Raw genomic sequence first — 23,665 nt, 5'->3', positions numbered from 1 at the left:
TGTCTTAGCCGCTTGTTTGAAGCATCTGGTAATTGAACATAAACTCTTGCACTTGAGCATTCATGCTTGAACCTGAAATTACCTTGTCATCCACACTGGCTTTCATTAAACAGCTAACAGATGCCCTGGCATGCTCCTATCACAATACATGATGCAGAGAGTCAGAGCTTCGTATGCTGGAATGGCTTTGGTCTGTACGGTCTCCTCTTGTCCAGTCTGGGATAAGTGCCCTCCTCTCTGTGTTCTGCAGCAGCCCTCTGGCCATTGTGCGTCTGAGCTGCTCACTGCTGTTCAGCTCAGGCGTGCCCTCTGAGTATAATGGGTAGGATACTAATATTCCTTATGTACTTGAAGGAAATGTGCATATTCCTCAGCAAAAATGAACACTGTTTTGTTGCGGTTTCTTCCGCTTGAAAGAATCAGACCATGTTTCTTCTGTCCGTAAGCAGCTGTTGCAGTTTTTACTAGCTGATTTGTGTCCGTTTGCAATACCTTCCCCTCCAAAGCCATAAATATTTACAACAGACTCTTCCTATTTATGCAAAAGAGAAAAGGAGAGAGGGATATATACAGCAGACCTTCAATGGAGATCTTTTACAAATTTTCCATTAGCTTCCATTAATCAAACCTAGCAGCATGAAAGTGCAAACAAATCTTGAATAAAGTGAAATGGGCCAGGCTGGGAGGAGAAAAGAAAGAACAAGCCTTTGCAAGTGCTTGGAAAATTTCCCTTATAAGTAGTACAGTCTGAAGGCACCATTAAGTCTTGGCAGGTGGAGTGCTGAGTTCTTCAGTTTTTTGCTCTGGATAAATATGTCAAAACCTGAGTATTCCCTTCTTTTCATTTGCCGTTGACCTGCTCCTCTATGCTGGGATAGATGTCTAAATAAGCGTTTAGGTATTAGGTGCACCGGTTTCAGAAACCAGCATTGTAAATGGTGACATTATCTCTTTCTTTTTTTTTTTTTTTTTTTAAATCTGTCTCCAAGATGCTCAATTCTACTGATTTGAGGCCAACAACAGGAGCTGTATCTCCTGAGCGTGTTACAATTCAATCTTTTATTAAAGTAAAATAGACTTATGTTCCTTCAGCAGCCAGGGCTGGCAGAGCATATCTCATTGTTTACTAAGCACTTTGATATCCTTAAGTGAAAGGCACTGCAGTTATTAGCATCGCTGAATCCCTTCCCTGCGGAGGGGAGCGCACAGCCACCACAGCTGAGCCAAACTGGAAAGGAGTGTGTTTGGAAAGAGGATGCCAAGGAGCCATCTAACGCAGACAGGTCTGCCTGTCTCGGGGTGGAAAAAACCCTCCGGTCAGTTGAAATCTTGCTGATGGCCACAATATATGTGACATCGCTTCGTGTTTTGCCCTGGTCCTCTTGTATCATTCAAAAGATATTCACGTGCTCTGAACTGACCTATTTTTTTAAAAAAAAAAAAAAGGAAAATGCATTATCTCTGAGTGTCAGTCTCTGATACATTTTATGTCACTTATGTCATGCCACTGTAGATTGTGTCCCACTGTGTCATGTCATCCAGATCAATGTGACACAACATAGCACTGCATGAGCTACAACAAGCAAGCACAGCAATGTAGAGCTGTTTACCCTAAACAAATAATCCCTCCTAATGGACACCCAATCAATAGAAGATCAGGGTGGGATGGTTTCTTTCCAGATTGGATGATTGTTACCCTCAGACCATCCCCACGATGTCTGCAGCCTGCTGGTTTGCAGCTCAGAAATGCATCACAGCTTCTCGACATGAGACGTGAAGCACAGGCGGCACTAGCAGGTAATGATGGGCTGCCTTTAGCCAGGGGTAGGGACAAAAGCGAAGTGATTCCCACCTTCCTACAGACGGAAAGTGCTGCTCAGCATTGTTTCTTCTTACAGACTGAAAGCTAGCAAGGAAACTTTGTTAAAATCTCTCATAATATAAACCAAATGTGTTACATCGGTCAGAAATACACCACATCCTCTGCGATACGCTGCAGCAGTGAAAGGAAGGGATGTAACGGAGGACAAAAATAGGTAAGAAAAGCTCTGCTGGCCTCAGTGACCCTGCCAGGGGGTCGGGGCCCGTGGTGGTGGCAGCCAGCGCTGTCCCAGTGTGGCCGTGTGGGTTCGCTCCAGCTGAGAACCATCCCCAGGAGCTGTCAACGCTGTTCGAGCCGTCTGGGCTCCGATAACAAGCTGCAGGCTGAGCTGCACCGTGAGCTGCCAGCCTGGCTGGCGTGTGAGGACAACGGCATGTGGGACGAAAAAGCTCCATTCGTGCCACACCGAGAGTGTGCTCCTGAAAATGCCGGCGTGAAAGAAAGGCTGAGAGGGAGCTTTCCTGCTTCCCTGAGCCTTCAGTGACACCTACAGACATGGCGAACCAGCGTGCAGAGGTTACAGCCCAGCTCGGAGCTGAGCCCTGCCTGGATGCGGCCCCTCGCGGGGCTGTGCAGGAGGGGTTCCCCTTTCTCTGTAGCAGAGCCAAGCCCTGGCTGATGGAAACTCGCTTACGTCTGCTGGCACTGCCTCGGCTACACCTACAGGACACCTGCTGAATGCGCTTGCATGTACAGCATCATTATTTCTTCCCGTTACCTATTTGAGACTAAAACCCAGATTATTTCACCTCCTGATGACCGAGGGCTTTCAGTCCCCTGAGAACGTTCCTGCTGGCATGCACTATTCCCTTATTTCTCCTCTAAAAGCTCAGTAATGCCAAACAAACTTTCCCAGAAGTGTCCCAGAACACTTTTGCTTGTTTTTTGTCTGTTCTTTCTGCAGGAGAGCTGGGAAGTGCCAGGTGCCGCTTCCCTCTGTGGAGAGCTCGGAAACCTGCAGGCAGCTGCAAGGGGTGATGCTTCTAATAGAAATTCTTTTCTGATGCTAGGAATAGAAATTCTTACTCCTTATCAGCAACTGAATCTTTCGGCCTTATTTTTAAAACTATCTCAAAATGCACCACAGTGTTCCAAAGGTGAACATCATCTCAAAATATCACCAACATCACAATTTTTTTTTTTAATTAACTGACCTTGGCAATAGTGCCCTTACTAAGCAAAGTCATCTGAGGAAAATAACCTGTGCTTAGTGGGGACAGGACAGTAACAGCACATTAAGAGCAGCTCTCCTGTAGTATCTTTCTCCCTAGATTGCCTCTCTTGCCTTGCAAGTGGACAATAAATAAATGAGTAGCTAGCTGAGGGGAAAAGAATAGAAAACATAGGGGTTTTTTTTATTTTTCACTTGGATGTTAACCAACGCAATTTTGGTGTCATTAGAGCTCTTAACCATAATTTAAAAAGTGCCTGAAGTCACAGGTTTTGAAAGTGCAAATCTAATAATTTTGATTACCACTTGGCCGCGGATCGCCAAGGTGTGCCCACGCTCGGCTGCCCTCAATTGGCTTCTGAATAACATTTTCCATTTGCTGCTCTGCTGGGGTTATTAAAGCGGGGGGAGGGGATGTTTTTGTTTTTCAGCTTTCCCAGTCCTTGAGAAGAGATGGGTAAGCATTCTCCTTGGGGTGATTTGTAAAGTGCATTGCTGGGGCTCGCACTCCTGCTGAGCGTGGCTTGGGTCAGAGCCCTCCCCGCGCATCATTTGTCACTAGGCTGCAGCAGCCGTTCCCATAACCTGGTACATCCCGCTAGGAGATGGCGATGCTTCTTGACATGACTGGATTGAAACCCAGGGGCCTGATTTGCAAAGGCACCGGGCACTTGCAGTTCCTACAGCATCCACAGGAGCTGTGTTAAGCTGCTCCAGAAAGCAGGTCTTTAGCAAACACCCGTGTTTCATTCTTTATATGTTTATAAACTGCATGCATTGCAGCAGGAAGAATCAGGTTTATGGTGCGGGCTTCTCGCCTCTTGCAGAAAGCGCCGTGGAGGCGAGGGTTAGCTACAGCAAAACCTCGGTGCTGACACTTGTTAAGGACCACAGCTTACACGGATCATTGCGGGACTCGTGTAGGAGAGCTCAGGGCTTTGTGGGAGGCACCCGTTTCATCTCAGAGTCAAGTCCTTCATAAATATTTCATACAGGCTTTGAACAAGGCAGAGGATGAACTTCTGATGCTGAAAGGAATTTCAGTAAGTGATTCTGTGCCTGAGCCCTAGTGCAGGTATGGGCATTTCTGGAGCATCCTGAGCTTGGGATGCTCCGGGTCTTCTTACGCCTCAGTAGTAGCAATCCCAAGTGACTGTAAAATTATGATACATCGGTTACACAAGAACAATGTCATAGGTCTAGACAATAATTAAACGTTATTTTAGTAATGTGCGCTTAAACTGCTTATACCTGAGAAATTTCAAATGCTTTACTTGTATTAATAGTTAAGCCTCATAATACCCACTGTGTTTCTGCTAAGAGTTACTCTATTTTGTTAGAAGTGAAACCAAAATATAGATGAATTCAATTTGTCCAAGGTAATACAGCCATGTCCCTGAGGACTTGAGCTGAAGCCTATATAGACAGTGATTAAATCTTTGTCACTGCCTCCTGTACACTTCTGGTGAGTCTTTGAAAACCCAGGAACAGCTTTGCATCCCCTGAGTTTTGGTGAGTAGTTCTGCCCCGTGCATATCCTTGTTGCTGTATCCTTATTACTTTAGCAGAGAATTAAGCAGTCAGCCAATAGTCTTTGGAAGAAGTAGTTAAGATTTTGGTTTCATATACCAGAGAATGAATAACGTTTGTAGTATTTTAGCATGACAGCTGTGCAGAATAGACTTTTGGAATAAGCAAAAATATCTATCTGTATACAATTTTCAGACTTTTGGTCTCATTGTTAAGCAATACTTTTTCTCCTTTTCATTTCCTCTGAGGCCCTGTAGAAAAAAAATGCTACATTTTTGTCAACAGAAATGAAAGACAAATGTTAACTTCAGAGGCAGAGGGAATTCACGGGCACAGAAGAGGAGCTGAAGTCTGCATAATGTGTCATGGCTCATCTTTCTGTGCCACCATTTTGCTCATACTACATGACTAAAGTGAAAAATAGACAATTGAACCAGTGGTAAAGGATCCGTGTGAACTCCAGCCATGAATAAGGGATTAGTTCTGAAGCCCAAGATGAGGCTGGTACGTGCCACTGCCCGTAGTGAACAGACAGAGCGTGGTACCTCACCGATACTGGGGGACCTCCCTTTGGAAGCGTCATGTTTAGGACAGTGTCCTTTCTCACCTGCTCTGCTTCACCTCCCCAAAATACTTGCTCGGTTCTTGTTCAGCAGGCCAGTGACATCTCCTGTAAGACCACAGAGGTCCTAAAAAGCACGTCAGGCTGACCTGCAAACCGACCGGGATGGGCTGCGCACCGGGAGCAGCGTGACTGCAGGCAGGAGCACGCTGATTGCAGGCACTACCGCAGGGCCTGGCGCGGGGGGGCAGAGCTGTGGCTTCCGTGGGCTCACAGGTTTGGTTGGCGTCACTCACCGTTGGTGTTTAGTCTTTGCAGCGGCCCTCCTCACATGGAGAAAACTACCTGGGTTCACAGTGAAAAACCATCCATCAGATGGAGAACGTGGCCAGTGTTCTGAACAAGCACCAAGTTTTCAATAAACATACAACAATAACGTTAATCTAATCTCTCCCTTTCCAGGTCCGAGCAGATATCACTCATGTTTTTAATATAACCTTCCTTGTTCCAGGTTTGGAGATTTTACATTGAGTTTTCTTAAGGCAGCATTGAATTTAAGAACAACAAAATAGGGGTTTTGATAACCATGGTGAGCAGCGTATGACTGTGAAACAAATCTTTGAAGTATAAAGATTCAAATAAAACGATCTCTGATCACAAAGCTTTTTAACCAAGCTGCGCTCTTTTCCAGCCTTTTCTTTTCTCCTTGTTCTTCAGGATGGTGGCTAGAAGAGGGTTCTGGAGTGTTTATTAATACCTTTCAATCCAACAAATGGAGGAAGGTATTAGAGGATAAAATCAAAGGTGTGATAGATCACTAGTTGCATTGAGGATCTTCCAAAGTGACCACTGCACATTTTTTAATTCTGGTGGCAATTCTGCAGTTGTGGTAGACTGCTTAGGATATTTTTCATCTCTACAAGCCTCCATTTCCCAGGAGAACAGGATTAATGTCGTGTGTGTCGTGTCCCCCCCCCCCGCCTTGTTTTCTTTGCTGTTTGTAGATCCAACGCGGGTTATGGTGTCACCCTTCAGCATGGATGTCACCGTTGGAGAAAGCATTGTCTTGCCTTGTCAGGTATCTCATGATCACTCGCTAGATATCATGTTTACCTGGTCATTTAATGGACACCTGATAGACTTTGAAAAAGATGGGGATCACTTTGAAAGAGTTGGAGGGGTAAGTATTAATACTAAAGCAATTTCCTCACATTAATAAAAGTAGGTAATAAATAAAAGGGCTACTAATAGAAGGAGTGGGCTTGGCTAAGTTAATAGCAGGAGATGTTATCTTGTGTCTTACAGGCTAAGATGAACGTTGCCAGTGTACTACTTCATTATAGTTGGTGTAGAATTGTTATGATTTCTTAGTGACATGACTTAAACCTGCTCACATGAACCATGCGTTCACATGGCAGCGGGATGGGATGTATGTCAGGGAACCTATAATATATTTTCTCATTGCAAAGGAACTGCCTTCCCATTCAAGGAAGATGTCCATAATAGTTTTTCTCTGGCTGTAATAGTAAAAGAAATGTAAAATACTATTATAGAAGTTTGTGTTTATACAGAAAATAGCAGGAAATCAGAGGATGTCCTCAGAGTTCTTCAGGCAGATTTTGTAGGTGTGTTTATCTGTCTCTTGTGATCCCATGATTAGAACAAGTATTTTTCCTCTACGCAAAATAACCTGCGTAGCATTACAAACAGCACCGACCGTCAGAGATGACATTTCCTTCCAGTGTTACCTGTGCACATTTCCTGGCAATGTCACGTTGGTGGCTTTGAGTTGGTTGGTTGTTTATGGGAGACCCAGTCAGCACACACTGGCAGTGCAAACTTTCGCAATGTGAGGAGAATTGTTGGATTGGAAGGTTGACAAGATCATGTGCATGGGAATCCGATAGCTGGGAGGAGAGTCAGGTGTGACGATGGGTCAGCTGCCCATTAAATACAGCCCTGGCTGCCACTGTCGCTCCAGACCATGATCAAGTGGCAGGTACAGGGTAGAAAAGGCCATGAAGGTAGGAATTGCTTTCTTCATTAGGAGAGGAGAAAGTCAGCTTGGGTCATTTGCCGTTTTCTGCCTCTCCAGGAAGGTTTAGGACCGGCCAGCCCACAGCCAGGGAAGGTGCCCACGACGCTCCTTCCCTGCTTGGTTTTCTCTGCTTTTACCTCACTTGTAAAGGGCAGGTTGTTTCAGCTGATCTGGTAGTTTTAGATTCCCTGGAGATGCTGTGGCATGAATTTGGGGAATCGGAGAGGGTCGGTAGGTACAGGAGGTACCTCAGGACACTGTTAGAAAGGGGGTTCACACAAGGAGGTAGCATGGCTGCCAGACCTGCCCCAGCTTCTCACGCCATTCCTCTGGCTAAAAATGATTTCCAAATATTTTTTTTCTAAAAGAGGAGCAGCGATTTCACAGGTTATGTGGAAGTTGAGTAGAACGTTTGTTTTCCTTTGTAACCTTAATGTTTTCCTTCGCAATTCAGATTTCACCTAATTTAGCCTGTGGTGTTATTAGGCAGGACTTGAGGAGTTTAATTTCTAACTTACCTGCAATTTTAAAATGTTTTCTTATCCCTCGTGATGATTTTTTTTTCCCGCTTTTCTTGGGTGAAGCTAGCAAGAAAAATAAGGAAAGCAATGCAACAATTTTTCAGCAGAGGTAGAAAACTTGCAAGGCTTTTGCGTGATGCTCCAAGGGAGTTTTTACAGAGGCACGTGCTCCGCTGGGTTTCAGGCAGCCTGGCAGTCCCTCTTCTGTCAGGAGTGAAATTTAATGCTGAAAGGAAAAGGAAATACAATTTACAAGCTTTGCTGTTATCCCTAAAAAAAAAAGTCATTAAAAGATGCACTGGAAGATTGATGCCTGGGGCACACAGCAGGCCCAACAGGTCGTCCCGGCAACTGCGCCTGGATTGGCGTGCAGAGCTACAATTACAAACTTTATTAATATTCTTCAATCAGGAAGTCACAATCATAAGGTTACCCTGAGATTTCTAATGTATTGAATGCTTTGTGTCTGGAGAAAAATTTAGAGTTTTCAGCTTCCTATACGTACAGAAACCTAATTAGTTCTATTCAACAGTTAATCAGACTTGCACTTGGCATTTGGAAAACAAATTACGCCTGTTAGGTGATGCAAGATTTCCTCGGAGAGTGCTGTTCTCATGATCTTTAGCACAAAACCACCGGGCAATCAAAATGCTGGCTGTAATACAAAGCTGTGAAACTATTGCAGATGTCTCATAGTTTGGGGCTGGTTTTCATTTATGAAGTAGATGTAGACACAACTTGGGCACCTGAATACCAGAGAGGCGATAAACTGGGTGGCCAGAGAGAGAGGGAGGAGGAATCGGAGCGAACCTGCCCTACATAAGCTTTGTCACGTGCTTTAATGGGGAAATTGCTTAGCAGACTAAACCGGGCTCCCTTGCCCCTTGTAGGAGCCATAATTTTAGAAACACTCCCGCTCTTACCTTCGAGGCAGACTCACATAATTTTAATAGGCCACGGCTTGCATTACTAATGTTTTCATCAGCCAGTGTAAAGTAAATCCATTAGTCACAGTGTCCTTCATGTGATAATGATGTTTAGCGCTCATTAGAAAGTAATTGTAACCACTTTTCCCTACTTTATCAGCAGGATTCAGCTGGTGATTTGATGATCAGAAGCATCCAGCTGAAGCATGCTGGGAAATACGTCTGCATGGTGCAAACAAGTGTGGACAAGCTATCGGCTGCTGCAGACCTGATTGTAAGAGGTATTTGAATTTTGTTACTGTTGCTCTTGTAAAATGCTTGCTTCTTTTTTTTTTTTTTTTTTTTTTTTCCCCCTCCTGTCTGCTGCTGCTGGTAAGACAGTTCCTGGGCTCAGAGACATTCAGTGAAATCCCAGCATCTTGTAATTAATCTAAGAAATAAGCTCTAAGTACACGCTGGGGTTCACAGTAGGTATTCAAACAGTGCACATCGAGATTCTTTCATATATACGTACTCATACACCAGACACACAGCAGAGATAAACACACTAGAACATGTTCGTGTCCTGAATGCAAAGCTTGCACCAGCTGAGCTCATTTATTTGATGAACAGCGCAGCAGAAAAAGTATCCAGCTTATTCACCAGGCAGTATTGTTCCTTTTCTAGAATAAAAGTGATTTAGTAACTTCACTGATATTCCAAGATCTGTTCATTACTGTACACAGGTGATCTGTAAGTATCACTTTAACAGAGATGCAATTAGTTAACCTGAGTGTGGATCCTTACAATTAATATGATATGTATTCTCCTGCTTGTTAGCTTTGAGGAAAGCAAGTGATGGTGCTGCTCTGTAGCTGCTGCCCTCAGTCCTCATAGAGCCCAACAAAATCATAGTTTGTGCATTTGCTGTGTAACAGGAGTTCTCGGGCAACGCAGTGAGAGGAGGAGAGTGTGAAAAAGAAGCAATTCCCTCTTATCAAAGCTGTACCAGAGCAAAATGTGCAAGATTAGCCCTGAACTTCCACTAAGTAAATGTGCCCTTGTCTCTAGCTGGCCATTTCTCTTATCCATATAATATCGTGACACTTTTCACCATGTCTCCCCCGCAGGGATGTGAGCGCAGGCATCCTTAGCCATGTGCCACACAAAGGGCTGGGCCCCCGAGCCGCTGCTCTCCCCACCTAAAGGTTGCTTCCCATTGCTCTGGCTCTCGGGTTTTTGCTGCAGCAGGATTTCAGATTAATGTGGGGTTGTTTTTTTTCCTTTTGCACAAGCATTTCAAAACAGCCTGCTGATGGGCACGTCGGTTAGGCAATTTCCTTAGTGCTGGTTCTGTAAACAAACAGCAGGAACAATAATTTCTCACAAGTGACCCTTGATGATGGTAAAAATACGGATCTTGTTGCTCCCTAAAAACATCAACAGGGACATCTCCATCCAGGCCTGTGGTCCCACAGCCATGCAGAGACTTGTGCTGTACCATCTCACCAACAGCATGAAAACTGAGAAATACCCTGGGCTGCGAGACTGGAGGGGAAGGTGAACAGTTGGTGCATAAATGGAGCCTTCAAAATAATCTTTAGAAGTTTTTAAAATATTCAAGTTATGTCATAATAATAAGAGATTAGATACTAGAATAAAAATCAACTATTTATGTAAGGGAACAGCAAACAAGAGCATACAGAAGCTACCCCTGGTGCCAGTACACACAGATCAGCCGACTTGTTCAGGATGGGATTTCTTCACGCTGTCGGAACTGAAGCACGTGCCTGTCAGCAGCCCTGAAATACTCGGAACATCAGTAATTGATAATTTTTCCCTCTCTTGCCCTACTGTAGCCCGCACCCTGCGAAGAAGTATATTGTGAAATGTTGGGAATAACCATGGTTATGCCAAGACACGAAGTGAAAACAGCCGTTTTCACCCTCTGCCAAGCAGTAGGAGTAATTTGTGAAGGATACAATAAATTTTCATTTCTCTGGCGTAACTTGCAGTGAGGGACCAGAGGAGCTGACTGCTCTGTGAGACTGCATTGGTGGCTATTCCCCCCAGCAAAACAACTTACAGTTTTAATTTCTGAGAAATTAAATCTGGCTAGACCTGCTGAAACTTTCATTTGCAAGACAGGGTATTGGAAGGTTTCAGGGTATGTAAGATATTTAAACATGTCCAGAGAGAAGATGGAAATAATTTTAGTCCACGGTGTTGCAAGGGGAGAGTTTGCTTGAGATGGTGCTTTTGGGGAGAGACGTCACCTTAGGTGGCACTGCTGGTAGCAGTGGCCATATGCTACAGGAGAGAGGTCCGCGCTCTCCCCAGTGTGTCCTACAGTGCTTTTCTGCTTAAGAAGGACCCAGGAGCGAAGCAGAAAATACTGGTCCCTACTGGGACATGATGCTAATTACAGGCAGGTCCTTAGTTCTGCTCCAGCCTCCGAGTGCATCCAGGCTGTAGCCAGAAATCGTACTGGTACACAGGGCGGTCCTAAAGCAGGAGGTGTGCGATGGCAGAGCTGGTCCCGTGTGCTGCAGCGAGTGCCTGGCTCCGTTGGGGGACTCGGCGTGCCGGGGGGCTCGGTGTGCCAGGGAGCTCAGCGCTGCTGCTCCCACGGAGGGACCTGGGGGCTGCGGGTGTAGCTGCTGAGCTCTGGGTTTGTGTGTCTCCCCCGTGCCTCCCAGTCTCATCTAGGCAATGGGAGCTGCTAAACCACAGCTGGCTGCGCTTAACTGCCCTGCAGGGACTCGGTTACCTCCGTCCAGAGTAAGGGAAGAAGGCCAGAGTGCTCCTTCTTGGAGTCACTGCGAAGCCTCAAGCACCCCTCTCCTGTAATTCTTCCAACAGGTCCCCCAGGTCCCCCAGAAGCTGTGACGATAGATGAAGTCACCGACACCACCGCTCAGCTGTCCTGGAGGCCAGGAGCAGACAACCACAGCCCTATCACAATGTATGTCGTACAAGCCAGGACCCCCTTCTCGGTGGGATGGCAGGCGGTGAGCACAGGTAGGTCGTTGCCTGGCCCCCAGAGAGCTCCACCGATGGAAAACGCATCCATCGGGACCACACATGGGCCGAGCGGAGCAGCTCTGCACCCTGAAGTGAAAAGTAATTTCACTGGCTGCAGAACTCTGCTCTTAATAACTAGTTTCAAGTTTGGCAACCCAGAGATTTAGGGTGCAGTCAGTGCCATTACTCATCCATTTTTCTCATGAATGTTTAAGGGAGAACAGGATGAATTCCTATCTTTTGTTGCCACACTGGAGATATACAACAGTAACTGTGGTCTATAAAGACATCCCTCAGGGACAGGCCATGGCATCTGGCCTATCTTTAAGTAGAATTATTTTCCTGATGGAGGAAAAAGTCCCATGAATATAATTGCTCATTTCATCAGAGGTTAATTTTGTTCCAGTAACTATTAAATAGAGGGAACAGCGTGTTTTAAAAAGAGGAAAATAAAAACCCTTCACACCTGTTGTCTTGACACTTTTGTTTCCAAAAAGTGATGATTTGCAAGAAACTCTTCAATAGCAGGAATTCCTGTGCTATAAACAGTCTTAACACGACCTCTTTTATTTCTTTGCAGTTCACCAAATGTTAGAAAAAGGAGAAAAGGTTTATCAACTTCACCCACTTTTTATTTTCGTAAATCCCTCACTTTTCAGGGTATGGGATATCTGTGACCTTTTCTCAGCAGTCTGTAGTGCTTTTAGTGGGTTTTGCTGCATTCCTGACGTGTGGCTGCCTCCTAGTTCCAGAAATCATCGACGGCAGGACATTCACAGCGACAGTGGTGGGTCTGAACCCGTGGGTCGAGTATGAATTTCGAGTAGTGGCTGCCAACATGATTGGGATTGGAGAACCCAGCAGACCTTCAGAGAAGAGGAGAACTGAAGAAGCTCGTAAGTAGCGGTGGGCAGCTGAGTTAAATCTTGTGGAATAACCGCTCGCCCGCACTAGGGGATGCGTTGCACTGGAGGAAGCTGAGGAGCGTTTTCTGTGCCCATTGCTCTCCTCCCTCGTGGTACTGAACAGGCAGGGTAAGGTGTGGAGCTCCTGGTGGGCTCTTTTGCTCGCTCCATGACTCCTGCAGTATAGGAAGACTTCACGCCCTTTCCTTGAAGAAAGTAAAGATTTTCCAAAAAACAATATTTGGGCAAGTTTTTTGGAAAATGCTGCCCCAGTGTCCACTGATGAGAGAGGTGAACTCTAGCAGTCCCTCTGTTTTCCCGTGATTGACGTGATGGAAACTGAGGTGCAGACTACAGTACGCTGAGAGCAGGAGTCTGAGCTTCACAGCTGGAGAGTCCACAGTCCCTTGATCCTGGAGGCTTCTGTGGTTCTTGGAGTAACTTAGACCCCACCTTGCTGGGCCATCAGTGTTGGAGCATCCACCCAGGGCTGCCCTGTGTGTTGGATGATTTCATGGGCTTAGTGAAGGTCTGCCTCCTGGAACCCTCTCCCAAACACACCACTGAGTCCTAGAACCACGCTGTGTCTTCAGATGCCGCAGGCACTGCTTTAGTGAGAGCTTTCTGCTCCTTGGTGCTATCCCTGTCCTTGGCTCTGGCAGAGGGGGGTCAGGCAAGGCATAGGTCTTCGTGGTGGCTGCAGGGTGACGTACCTCAGGCATGGGAAAGCCCTGGTAGGTGGCTCCTCTCTTCAGTTTTAGCCTGTAATGGAACAGAATATGAAAGAGGAAAATAAATAAAAGCCCTTTTTTTGTGGAAGATAAATGTTTAAACTAAACAATTAGTGACTGAATACACAAGTTAATCGACATGCTTTTAATATACTATTATTGACATACTTTTAATGTACTGTTTGCCATGGCAAATTAGACATTCCCTAATAGCATTTCGGGTACCCAGCAGGGGAAGGCTGGCAGAGCCCTGTTGCTGCATAGGTCTGTTCCATGTCGATGCGCTTTTCTGGTTTCAGTGGCCACATACATCTTCCGCATGTTTTTATTGCAGTTCCTGAAGTGACCCCGGCTAACGTCAGTGGGGGTGGAGGGAGCAAGTCTGAGCTGGTCATTACTTGGGAGGTAAGTGGAGCCCAAACCAAGAGGAACATTCATACGGTTGTGACCTAGGTGCAGCCTTTCACCCCAGACCCCAGAGAAGCTTCCATAGTTTTCAAATGGTTTGCAGTAAAAAAGCCGAGATTGTGTGATGAAAATAGCCTAGCTTTTAAAATGGAGCTGAGGCACATCCCCCACCCCACCCCCCACCCCACCCCCAGGGTGCTGAGCCAGGAAGGCAGCAGAGCAGCGTTGTGCAGGGGGCCGGGGGAACGGGCTGTGCATCGCTGCTCCGGCACGAGCTCGGCTCCCCCTGCCTCACCGCCTCTCCATGCGCAGACGGCAAAACATGGATGAGCAGAAACCACCTGAGGGATAAAAAAGTGTTTGTGAAGCCAGGCTCAGCACGTCCTGACCTGGCTGGGAATTGTTGTGGCTGGCTCCCAAGCCTCATCCCTCATCCCTGCACTGGGATATACAGCAGCAAATAGTTAAGAGTTAGCACAACGCATTGCACATTGGCTTTTGTTGCTGCTAATGAAAGCCAGCAAGAGGAGATACAGAGATGAAAAACGTTTAATATTTCTTAAAGCAGTCAGGGTTAGAACTTTAGTCATTTGTCTGCTCATATTTTCATGTTATGATGCGATGCAGCTGGCATATTTTTCCTAATAATGAACTTCACTAGACATGCTAACACTTCCACTTAGCACTATTTCTGACCAGGCTGGCAGAATGAATCACCAGAGATATTTTTAAGGTTATTAAAAAACTATAAATGGGGATTTGTCCTTACCACACAACTCAGTGTGCTAAATTTCTTCCTCCATTGGACTAATTAGCTACACTATGTCTCCTAAAGATACCGCAATATGTTTCAAAAACACACATGGCAAGAATATCAGCCTTTGATTTGTGTCGTAATTTGCACAAAATGTGATTTGTATTTTGATGGAACAGTCGGTTTACTGTTTTAAATGTCAAGAGGTCTTTCCTTTATGGTCTGGTGTATGTTTTGAGCCTTATGATACAGAGTAAGAAGCAGTCGCCAAAAATAACCCCTGCATGTGCGTAATTGCCATGGACATCTGTGGGAGCATGGCCCACAGTTACAGATTATTTTAACACATTGAAGCTTTGGGCTTTGAAGCACCTTTTCAGGGGACTGCAAGCCTGAGGGTAGGAAGTGTCAGTGTGTTCAGATGTGACCAGGAGGTGACAGGTTGCTTCTTCTAGCTGTTACCTGGCTCTGACCTGCCCTTCTCCATCATGTTTGTGACAAGTCAGTCCCTGCCATCATGGTCTCTAACAGGTCATGTCACGTGGGATGTGGGTAGTTGTCTGACCTGGTCTGGGTCACTGTGGCTAGCAAGGGACCACCAGCCCCACCATATTGCCAGGGTATGTTTTTCAGGGCTTTGCATGCAATCCCAAAGGTGTGAGAGCATCTGCACTGGGAAAGCAGGAGCTGTGTCCTTGGTTCACCCCAACAAACCTCAGACTCTTAGTCACTGCAGTGTCAAAAATTACTCACATTGTTACTGGAGGCTCCATCTAGTCCGTGAAGGAAGGTGGGCAGCTACGAAGGTGCATTTAGTCTTTGGCAAAGTGACTTCTGGAGGTGCTGCTTCCCCCCTGACTGCAGGGAGCTCGCAGAGCCGCAGGTCTCCAGCACAGGTGGGATGGGATGAGCTCAGGCTGGATGCGAAGCAGGACTCCGGCCACCTCCCGTCTCTGATGCTCTGTTTAGGACAGTAGCTTTAGAGACCAAGAAGCAATCCCGGCATGCAGATGGGGAGATAAACACGTGCCATTGCTGAACGTGCTGTTTCTCCTGTGCTCTGCCTGCCCACAGACGGTGCCCGAGGAGCTGCAGAACGGAGGTGGCTTTGGGTATGTGGTGGCCTTCCGCCCCTTCGGCACCGTCAGCTGGATGCAGACTGTCGTGGCCTCCCCAGACGCCGCCAGATACGTCTTCCGCAACGAGACCTTGCCGCCCTTCTCCCCCTATGAAGTTAAAGTCGGGGTGTACAACAACAAGGGCGAAGGGTCCTTCAGCCCCGTGACCGTCGTCTACTCAGCAGAGGAAGGTAGAGCCCACCCCACCCCTCATCCCTCCTCCCCGCCACCCAACATGGGGGGCTTGACCAGGTCTGCCAGGGTTTAGTATCCACCTTGACATATCCTTTCATACCTAATCCTTGCTCTGATTTATAATAAATGGCGAGCCATGATTAATTCTTTTCATAGTCATTAAAATAACATTAATCGTAATGAAATCTTTTGATATTAATGGAAAAGTAATATGTAATCTGGAAAGAATTCCACTGAGATTTAGTATGAATTAATGTCCACTGATTAGAAAATGTTCCCTCTTGTCCTAATTACAGTACATGGTATCCTGGGCTGAGTTTAGTAATGACATCTTATTATTTCTTAGGTAGAGGAGCAGTGCTGTCTGGCACAGGCTGGCAGGCTATCATTTTGAAATGCAGAAGTTTGTTTTGGTCACATGCATCTTTTCTCATGCAATGACGAAAGTAAACCCTTGAACTTTGGGACTAATTGAATGTAACATTGAAAACTTAATTTTATTTCTAACTCCTCTACCCAGAGCCGACGAGAGCCCCAACCACTGTTTTGGCCAGAAGCCTTTCTGCCTCAGATATTGAAGTTTCTTGGGCTCCCCCTTGGGAGAACCAGCACAAAGGAAGAATACAGGGATACGAGGTATGGAAACACAACGCAGCATCCTTTCAGCACTAAGCCTTGAGGAGATGTGGAGATACATCCTGGGCAGTTGTTGCGGTGCTGCTCCTGCCTGCCGTGGGGCGGGTGGGTTCCTCTGGCCTGTTTGCTTCCTTTTGGCTCTTCAGTATGCAGAGATTTCTCTTGCACAGTAAACAATTACACATCTTCCCGAGTGTCACCTGGCGGTAAATGGAGTGCAGAGCTTGCTGGGGGCAGACCTCCATGAACGTGCCTCCATGGTCAGAGGTCCTGGGGAGGGAGCGCTGCAGCCAGGCTGCTTTCCAGCAAGGAACAAGAAGCGGTTGCAGCAGGGCGCAGGATCTGTCCTAGTGGCACCTGCACTTCGGGCAGAAGCGCCAGAGTTAGCGCGGGACACAGCTAGTGCAGCCAGCCCACGGGTGGAGGGGACATGTGCCTGCTCTGCTTCTCAGGTCAGGTGTTGGAGACATGACGAAAAGGAAGAAAATGCAAAAAGGATTCGGACGGTTGGCAACACAACATCTACAAAAGTCAGCAACCTGAGAGGCAACGCGCTGTATCACTTGGCGGTCAGGGCGTACAACACGGCTGGGACCGGCCCCTCCAGTGCCGCCGTCAACATCACAACCAAAAAGCCACGTGAGTGTTTGTGAGGACGGGGGGCTCTTGCCTGGGAGGGTGTCTGTCAGCGCTCCCCTCTCTCGTTTTCAGATTTTCTGGAGTCTGAAGTTGCTGTCAGACTCTTTGCCAGGTTTTTGTGCAGAAGACTTACCAAGGGTTTTTTTTTGTTTTTGTTTGTGGTTTTGGGTTTTTGGGGGGGGGGTTTTTTGTGTAAGGCTCTTCCCTGTGTTAAGTAAGCAGAGCATGCAAAACTGAAATCACAGCTGTGAAGAAAATTAAATATTTATCTCATCGTTCAAGAGGGCTTTTTTCTTCTGGTCTCAGGCATGTTGAGCAACTGACTGAATCCTTTTTTCATTTAGAGCACTGTGTGTGTCACACCTCCTGTGACCTTGAGGACACAGATCAGTGAAACAGCTCATTAGCTTTCTGGAGCGATAGGACTCTGGGCACACTCGGCTATGGTGGGAGAAGCCTCACTGGTACTGGGAGGGATCCACCTGGGGCACGGTGCTCCTTAGTAACACAGTGCTGTGTGTATTTTGGTCTAGCACCAAGTCAGCCCCCCGGGAACATCATCTGGAATTCATCCGACTCCAAGATCATACTGAACTGGGACCAAGTGAAAGCGCTGGACAACGAATCCGAAGTGAGAGGCTACAAAGTGAGTACTTTGCCAGCCCTGGCAGCGGGACCACACTGTCCTGCACCACCCCGGCCCTGCGTCATCCTCACTGAGCTTCCGCTCTCGCCGGGGGCTGCTCTTGGGCTATAGGGAACATTTCCATGAATCCAGTGTCCAGTAAGACCAGGCGAGGCGATTTTCAGGGTACTTGCTTGGCTTTCCAGGTTAAAACTGGAGCATTCCTCCAGAAACACAGGCTGTTCCTCTGCAGAGTGAGCACGCTCTGCCAGCTGCTTGCCCTTCACCCCAGCGATGCTTGCCCCTGCCCCGGCGATGCTCACCCCTGTGAGCACCTGTGTGGGTCCCATGGACCTTCTACCTGCTCCTTCCCCCCAGGCTCCCACTTCAGGACTGCTCTCCTGCCTTTGGTGGAAACCTTCCAAAGGCTGTAGTTGACTTCTTAATTGCAGATAAATAAAATGCTTTTTTAATAGCTCCCATTTTCTTCAGAAAGCAAAGCCAAAAGGAAAAGAAAGAGAATGCTCATTAGTAGCAGTTTTAATAGGGTATAATTTAACTAGAGAGAAATCTTGGGAAGAATTCAGCTCTGTCACCTGACACGAGGGTTTAATTTGGCCCAAAGAAGACATTGGTGTGCAATTGTCAGCCGTTGCCTTGAGGGCTGAGTTGTGCAAATGTTTCCCACCAGGGAACGAGGAACAATGAAGAACCTGGACACGCTTTTTGTTTTGTTCGCAATCTGGAACGCCAGCGGCATCAGCTTTACGAGCCTGTGCCAGCTCTCCTGAATTTCTGCACTAACTTTTAACTCTCTTTGCTGCACTGTATCAGATTATCAAAAACAAGTAATTCCTCAGGGTATTTAGTCAAAACCTCAGATGAACCTCAGCAGTTTGGGCCAACTTTTCACTACATATTTTAGGTTTGAAATGCAAATTAAGAAGTCAGCTGAAAGAGGGTGAGAGAGACTTGTCACCCTGAAAACACAAACTCCATCTAGTGGGTTTCTAAAAAGTCCTCCTTTAACTTACTGTTAGGATGGCATATCCAGATTGATTTCTTTCTTCAGTTATAGCAAAACAGTGCCTTTTTTTCCTCTTTTTTTCCTGGAAATCTTACATTTTGTGTCACAATTGATGATCTAAATTAGTAAAATTCCCAGCTCTTAGAAGGTCATCCAAAAAAGCCATTTATTCTGGGAAGCAGTTTGTGGCACTGCATCAAATAACCCGACTCAGTTACCTGAAGAAACATGGTAAGAAGCTTTTGACCTCTATAAATAAGCCTCAGGATTTATTTTAGCTTGATCAAGCTAAAGATTTCACCGAGGGTCTCCACCAGGTACCGGTGCTGTGTTTGGTGCTGTGCGTCAGCTTCACCCTCTTCCCGATGTCACCTCCCCACACGGGCACTGGTGTCACTGGTGTGGGTCCCCAGCAAAGCCTAGATAGCCATGCTGTGACCAGACCGTGTGCCTGAGCATCAGGGGCAGGAAAAGAGCAGCAGCAAATCCGGACGCCCTTAGGGCAATGGACATCTCTGCCGCTTCTGCCTCCTCTTCTCTCTCCCCTTCGCTGCAGGTTTTGTACAGGTGGAACAGGCAGAGCAGCACGTCCGTAATAGAAACGAACAAAACCTCCGTGGAGCTCTCCCTGCCGTTCGACGAGGACTACATCATCGAGATAAAGCCGTTCAGTGATGGGGGCGATGGCAGCAGCAGTGAACAAATCCGAATTCCAAAGATGTCAAGTAAGAATGGGAGAAAACTGGGTCCGTGGCAGGGGGGCAGCATCCCCAGCCCCTCCGCTGCTCGCCCACTGATGGGGCAGACCTGCTTCCCCCCATCACCCCTGCGCCTATGGACGGGGACAAACCAGACCCTGGCGGCTGAGCAGAGGCAGGCTGCAGGGCTGGCTGTGTCCTAGGCAGGGAGCCGAAGCCCAGGCTTACCCGGGACTGGGAGTCATTCCAGCCCACATTTCTGATTTCATCCTGAGACAACGTTAAACCATAAGAAACGCCATCATAAGTAGCTGTATTTGTATTTAAGATTTCTAGACACTTTCCACTCTCTTGCTTCCATACTCGTATATATATGTTGAATATATTGTTTCACTGCAATTCACTATTCACAAAATACAAAATGCAGTGTTCAGAGGCTTTTAAATATATAAGGCTACTGTATAGCCATATTCCATTGTGCATTGGATGCATAAATATTTATTTAGGGAAATGAGGCTGTGTAGAAGAACAAACAGAGAGGAGAGTATTTTATTACACAACATTGCTTTTGCAAAATCTCCATGTCCCATCTTCCATTAATAATGCCACAGTTTATAAGCTGCATTAAATCAGGCGTCTCTGCAATGCAGGAATATGGCATTAAAATTACAGCAATGTAAAAAAACCCTGACTGAGATCAGAATTATCTCCACCATGGTTGTACGCTGTGGCTGTATAAACCATACAGAGGAATTTAATCAGCAGACACAGGAGAGCAAAGGAGAGCAGGAATACATGCCAGTTCCTGTTTGGCTCAGCGCAGTGGGCCGCAGAGCAGGGGTGCAGCTCCTTCTGGACAGGAAGGTGCCAGGCTGGTGCCATAAGTAACAGCTTGAATATAGTATAGTTAAAAAAAAAAAAAAAAAAGGTAAACAAGCCACAGAGTAATATAATTGTGAAAGTCACCTCAATGTGACAGTGGCAGGAATTTGTTACACCAAAAAGGCAGTTCGAGGAGCGAAGCACAGTGAGCAGGAAGTCATTGAAGCAGGACAGGACTGCGCATGGGGTCTGACCCTTCTGCCACCACCTCGCTTCATCGGAGGAAACAGAATTAAAACCTGGGGCGCGGGCGGTTAATGACGGCGGCTCCCTTCACCCCTGCCTTATTTTCTCCCCCTCTCCCCTTTGCGCAGGTGCATATGCGAGAGGATCCGGCTCTTCCACCTCCAATGCCTGTACACTGTCAGCCATCAGCACAATAATGATATCGCTCACAGCTCGGTCCAGTTTATGACAAAAATTACATACAGGACTTCTTGTTTATAATATAAGAAACATTTAGCTAGTTGTTTTGAAGACACCCAGTACTAAGTAATATTGTGGTTTGAGTACATCTTACTACTGGAAAAATGTTTATGCTTCTTTAGGAATGGCATTATACAGTACTTCCTCAAAGCAAATATAGCTTTGTCTGAAGTTTCCTTGGAAACTCTGCAATGCACTGAAAACATCTGTAATATGATGTTACCAAAGCAGTTTACATATGTCCTTATATGCATATTTTTTATTATATATTTAGTGTTTTATAGAATTTTTTAAAGTTAACATATGATGTAGATATTAATTTTTCCTCTGCTATAAAATGCTATGGACGACATTATCATGAAAATATTGTTTGGAATTTTTTCCTTTATGATGGAGAGTTCAAAGTTGTTCTTAGTAAATTGGCTGCAACTTTACTGTACAGTTTCACAAGGCTACGCAAGGCAGAGCCATTCCAGATCCAGTTCGTAACGTGGCTGTATTGCAATGGCGGTTGCGATGATTCTTGTGTTCAATCAAGTGCTTGTAACACACAAGATGTTCTATTTTATTCGGAGGTCTAAGCAAGACAAAATTGAAATGCTCAGTAAGAACACTATAATCTTGAAAAAAAAATGCGTGAATTTTGGTTGTTTGCGGACTACAGGACATGTAGCTAATACTCTGGCATCGTGCAGCAAGGGGCCATTTTTACAGTCTTGCAATAGCTTTGTCTTTCTCATAATTAGCATTAAATTGGGTGGGAATGAAGATACTGCAAAGATGCAAGCTCTGCCTCTAGGGACAAAAAGGAACGGGTACCCAAAGAAGCGAGCGAACGACGTGGTTCTCGCCTTTGGGTGCAAACCCAGCTAAATCCACCTCGCTTTTGGGGATTTTATTCCGAGGAAAATAAGAGCACAGCATCTCTGAGACGTCAAGCTGCCCTGGATTCGTGGTCTGAATACGCACTTGCTTTCCACGTGCATCGGAACATAACGCATCATCCTTCGTAACTCCACTGTATAGAAAATGCTTGGGAAATGTGGTCCGAACCGAGAGCATCGGAGGGGCTGTGCCATGCTTCGGTCACCCGCGGGGGGTGGCAGCTCCCGGTGGTTCTCCACTAGGAAGTCTGCATTTAGTTAGAAACTCTTCATAGATGCCTGAAGGCAAAACAGAGTCACGCTGGAAAACGACAATATCCGCAGCAAAATAATTCTTCTTAAGAGAAGGACTGTTTGTTACTACGGGGTAATTTTGTAAGTTCACTCAGATGGGATAACGCTAGTAAAAGGCAACGGAATTTTCTATAAAATTTTCAAGTTTAAATGCGCTGCAGTGGTATATTTTTTTTTTTTCCTGATCGCTTGAATTTGCCTGTAACTTGTCTTTTTTGCTTACAAAATAATACAGTTAACTTTTAGACCTTCTAAATATATTTATTCAGTAACTCATAATCAGGATTCCACTTGTGTAAAAGTCAGGGGTGTTGACCAGAGAAATATTGTCAGTATTTCAAGCTGTGTTCCTTTCTTAGTTTGATATGGTTACTTCTATGTAAAAAAAAAAAAAAAAAAAAAAAAAAAAAAGAGAGAAAAGAAAAAGAAAAAAACCACAAAACGAAGAAAAATGGAACAAAAAAAAAGCTTCTGTAGTTTTCTCCCCAGTGTAAATGATATTTATCAGTGATCTAGCAGATGTAATCTTTTTTTAAAGGTATTGGTAATAAATATTCTGTCATTTGTAAAGATACCTGTCTTTCAGGAGTGTTTTTCCTCCACATTTCATTTGACCTGGTGACAAATTTCACCACGGCAATAGGCAGCACCTGCTGAGATTGTCACTGATGTGAAGGTACAAAAGAAGAGTTTGTTTATGGCAAAACTTTGTGGAGGCAGAAAATAATATATCTATTTATACATCTCTGGTTTAATTCTACTTCTAAAACTGACCGAAAAAAAATCTGCGTGGGTGAATTTGGGGTGATGATGTCTCTTTATGTACAGTCATGACCTTTCCAAGCTCTTGTGGGCTGGTGCTGTTGGAGTGGAGCTCCTACAGCTTGGGAAGCTCGGAAAAAGAAAGGGAAAAACCAAACAAAAAGACCAAAATGGCATTCACCCTCCTCGAGTGCGTGCGTCTGTCTGTGGGCATCGCAGCCCTCCTGGAGCAAGGTGGGCAGCAGCAGCTCCAGAGCAAACACCCTCCAGGTACAGCACTGCTTCTCTGCTTATCCCAGTGGATTTCTGAGGGTTTTGGGGATCACTGCTTAAAATCACTAAATCCACCAAACCTGCGTTTCTAATTTTGATTTTTAGGGGTGGCAGCGTGGAGTCGTGTGATTGTGCTCTGCGCTTCTAAGGAGCAATACTGCGCTTTGCAATCAATGGAGCTTAAAAATACAATGGCCAGGTAACACAGTTCAGTTTTTAAAAAGCAAATGTAAAGTTGCCATCTCTGAGGTGGGCAAGGGGCACACTCCTGCGGCTGCCCTTGCGGAGGCAGCGGGAAAGAGCTGCAGCAGGAGGAACACATGGGGTTTGTAGCTGGGTTTAAGGGAAAAAAAAACCTCGGACTTTAGAATTTCTCTGCACTCTGGGCACAAAACTTGTAACTGGTCTGGGAGGCTGGGGACAGACAGCATCACCGGCGGTGTGGGCTGCGGTAATAGTGGCAGAATGTGACACGCAGCCCTGGGCACGGACTGTTCCCTTTGCATTCCTCGCTGCAGCGTGAGCGAGCGGCACGTGGCAGAGCAAACTGCCTGGGATGTACCGAACACGCTCGCTTTCCCCCCGGCTGCCTGAAGGGAAGCCCGCTGGCCCCGGGTACAGTGGCGGTGAGCAGGCAGCTCTGCCAGGAATTGCTCTGCTCGTCCTACACGGGCGGACCTTGAGCACAGGTCAGGCTCCCCCGCAGCCAGCAATGGCGAGCGGGCTGGACCCACAGCCTGGCAGGGAAAATGAAGGTGCTCCTGCTGCTTTACAC

At 46.2% G+C, this 23,665-nt stretch overlaps 1 protein-coding gene across 5 annotated transcripts in view; it reads left to right on the top strand.

Moving 5' to 3' along the window:
* Positions 1–22,427, top strand: part of LOC101920190 (contactin-4) — a 339,023-nt gene extending 316,596 nt beyond the window's left edge. For 4 of the 5 annotated variants that reach the window (XM_055806899.1, XM_027790641.2, XM_027790643.2 and 1 more), the window contains 11 exons: positions 6,150–6,325; positions 8,791–8,911; positions 11,472–11,630; positions 12,380–12,529; positions 13,604–13,674; positions 15,506–15,740; positions 16,265–16,380; positions 16,833–17,019; positions 17,553–17,665; positions 19,228–19,396; positions 20,566–22,427. In XM_055806899.1, the coding sequence (XP_055662874.1) occupies positions 6,150–6,325; positions 8,791–8,911; positions 11,472–11,630; positions 12,380–12,529; positions 13,604–13,674; positions 15,506–15,740; positions 16,265–16,380; positions 16,833–17,019; positions 17,553–17,665; positions 19,228–19,396; positions 20,566–20,666 (1,598 nt within the window). In that variant the 3' untranslated portion in view covers positions 20,667–22,427. The remainder of the gene's footprint in view (positions 1–6,149; positions 6,326–8,790; positions 8,912–11,471; positions 11,631–12,379; positions 12,530–13,603; positions 13,675–15,505; positions 15,741–16,264; positions 16,381–16,832; positions 17,020–17,552; positions 17,666–19,227; positions 19,397–20,565) is intronic. The other variant, XM_055806900.1, reaches the window with a different exon arrangement.
* The last annotated feature ends 1,238 nt before the right edge of the window (positions 22,428–23,665 follow it).

This window comes from Falco peregrinus, chromosome 5 (assembly GCF_023634155.1).
Source record: "Falco peregrinus isolate bFalPer1 chromosome 5, bFalPer1.pri, whole genome shotgun sequence".
Taxonomy (NCBI): domain Eukaryota; kingdom Metazoa; phylum Chordata; class Aves; order Falconiformes; family Falconidae; genus Falco; species Falco peregrinus.
The sequence above is the reverse complement of the archived record's forward strand: the minus strand, read 5'-3'. Positions and strand labels throughout refer to the sequence as shown.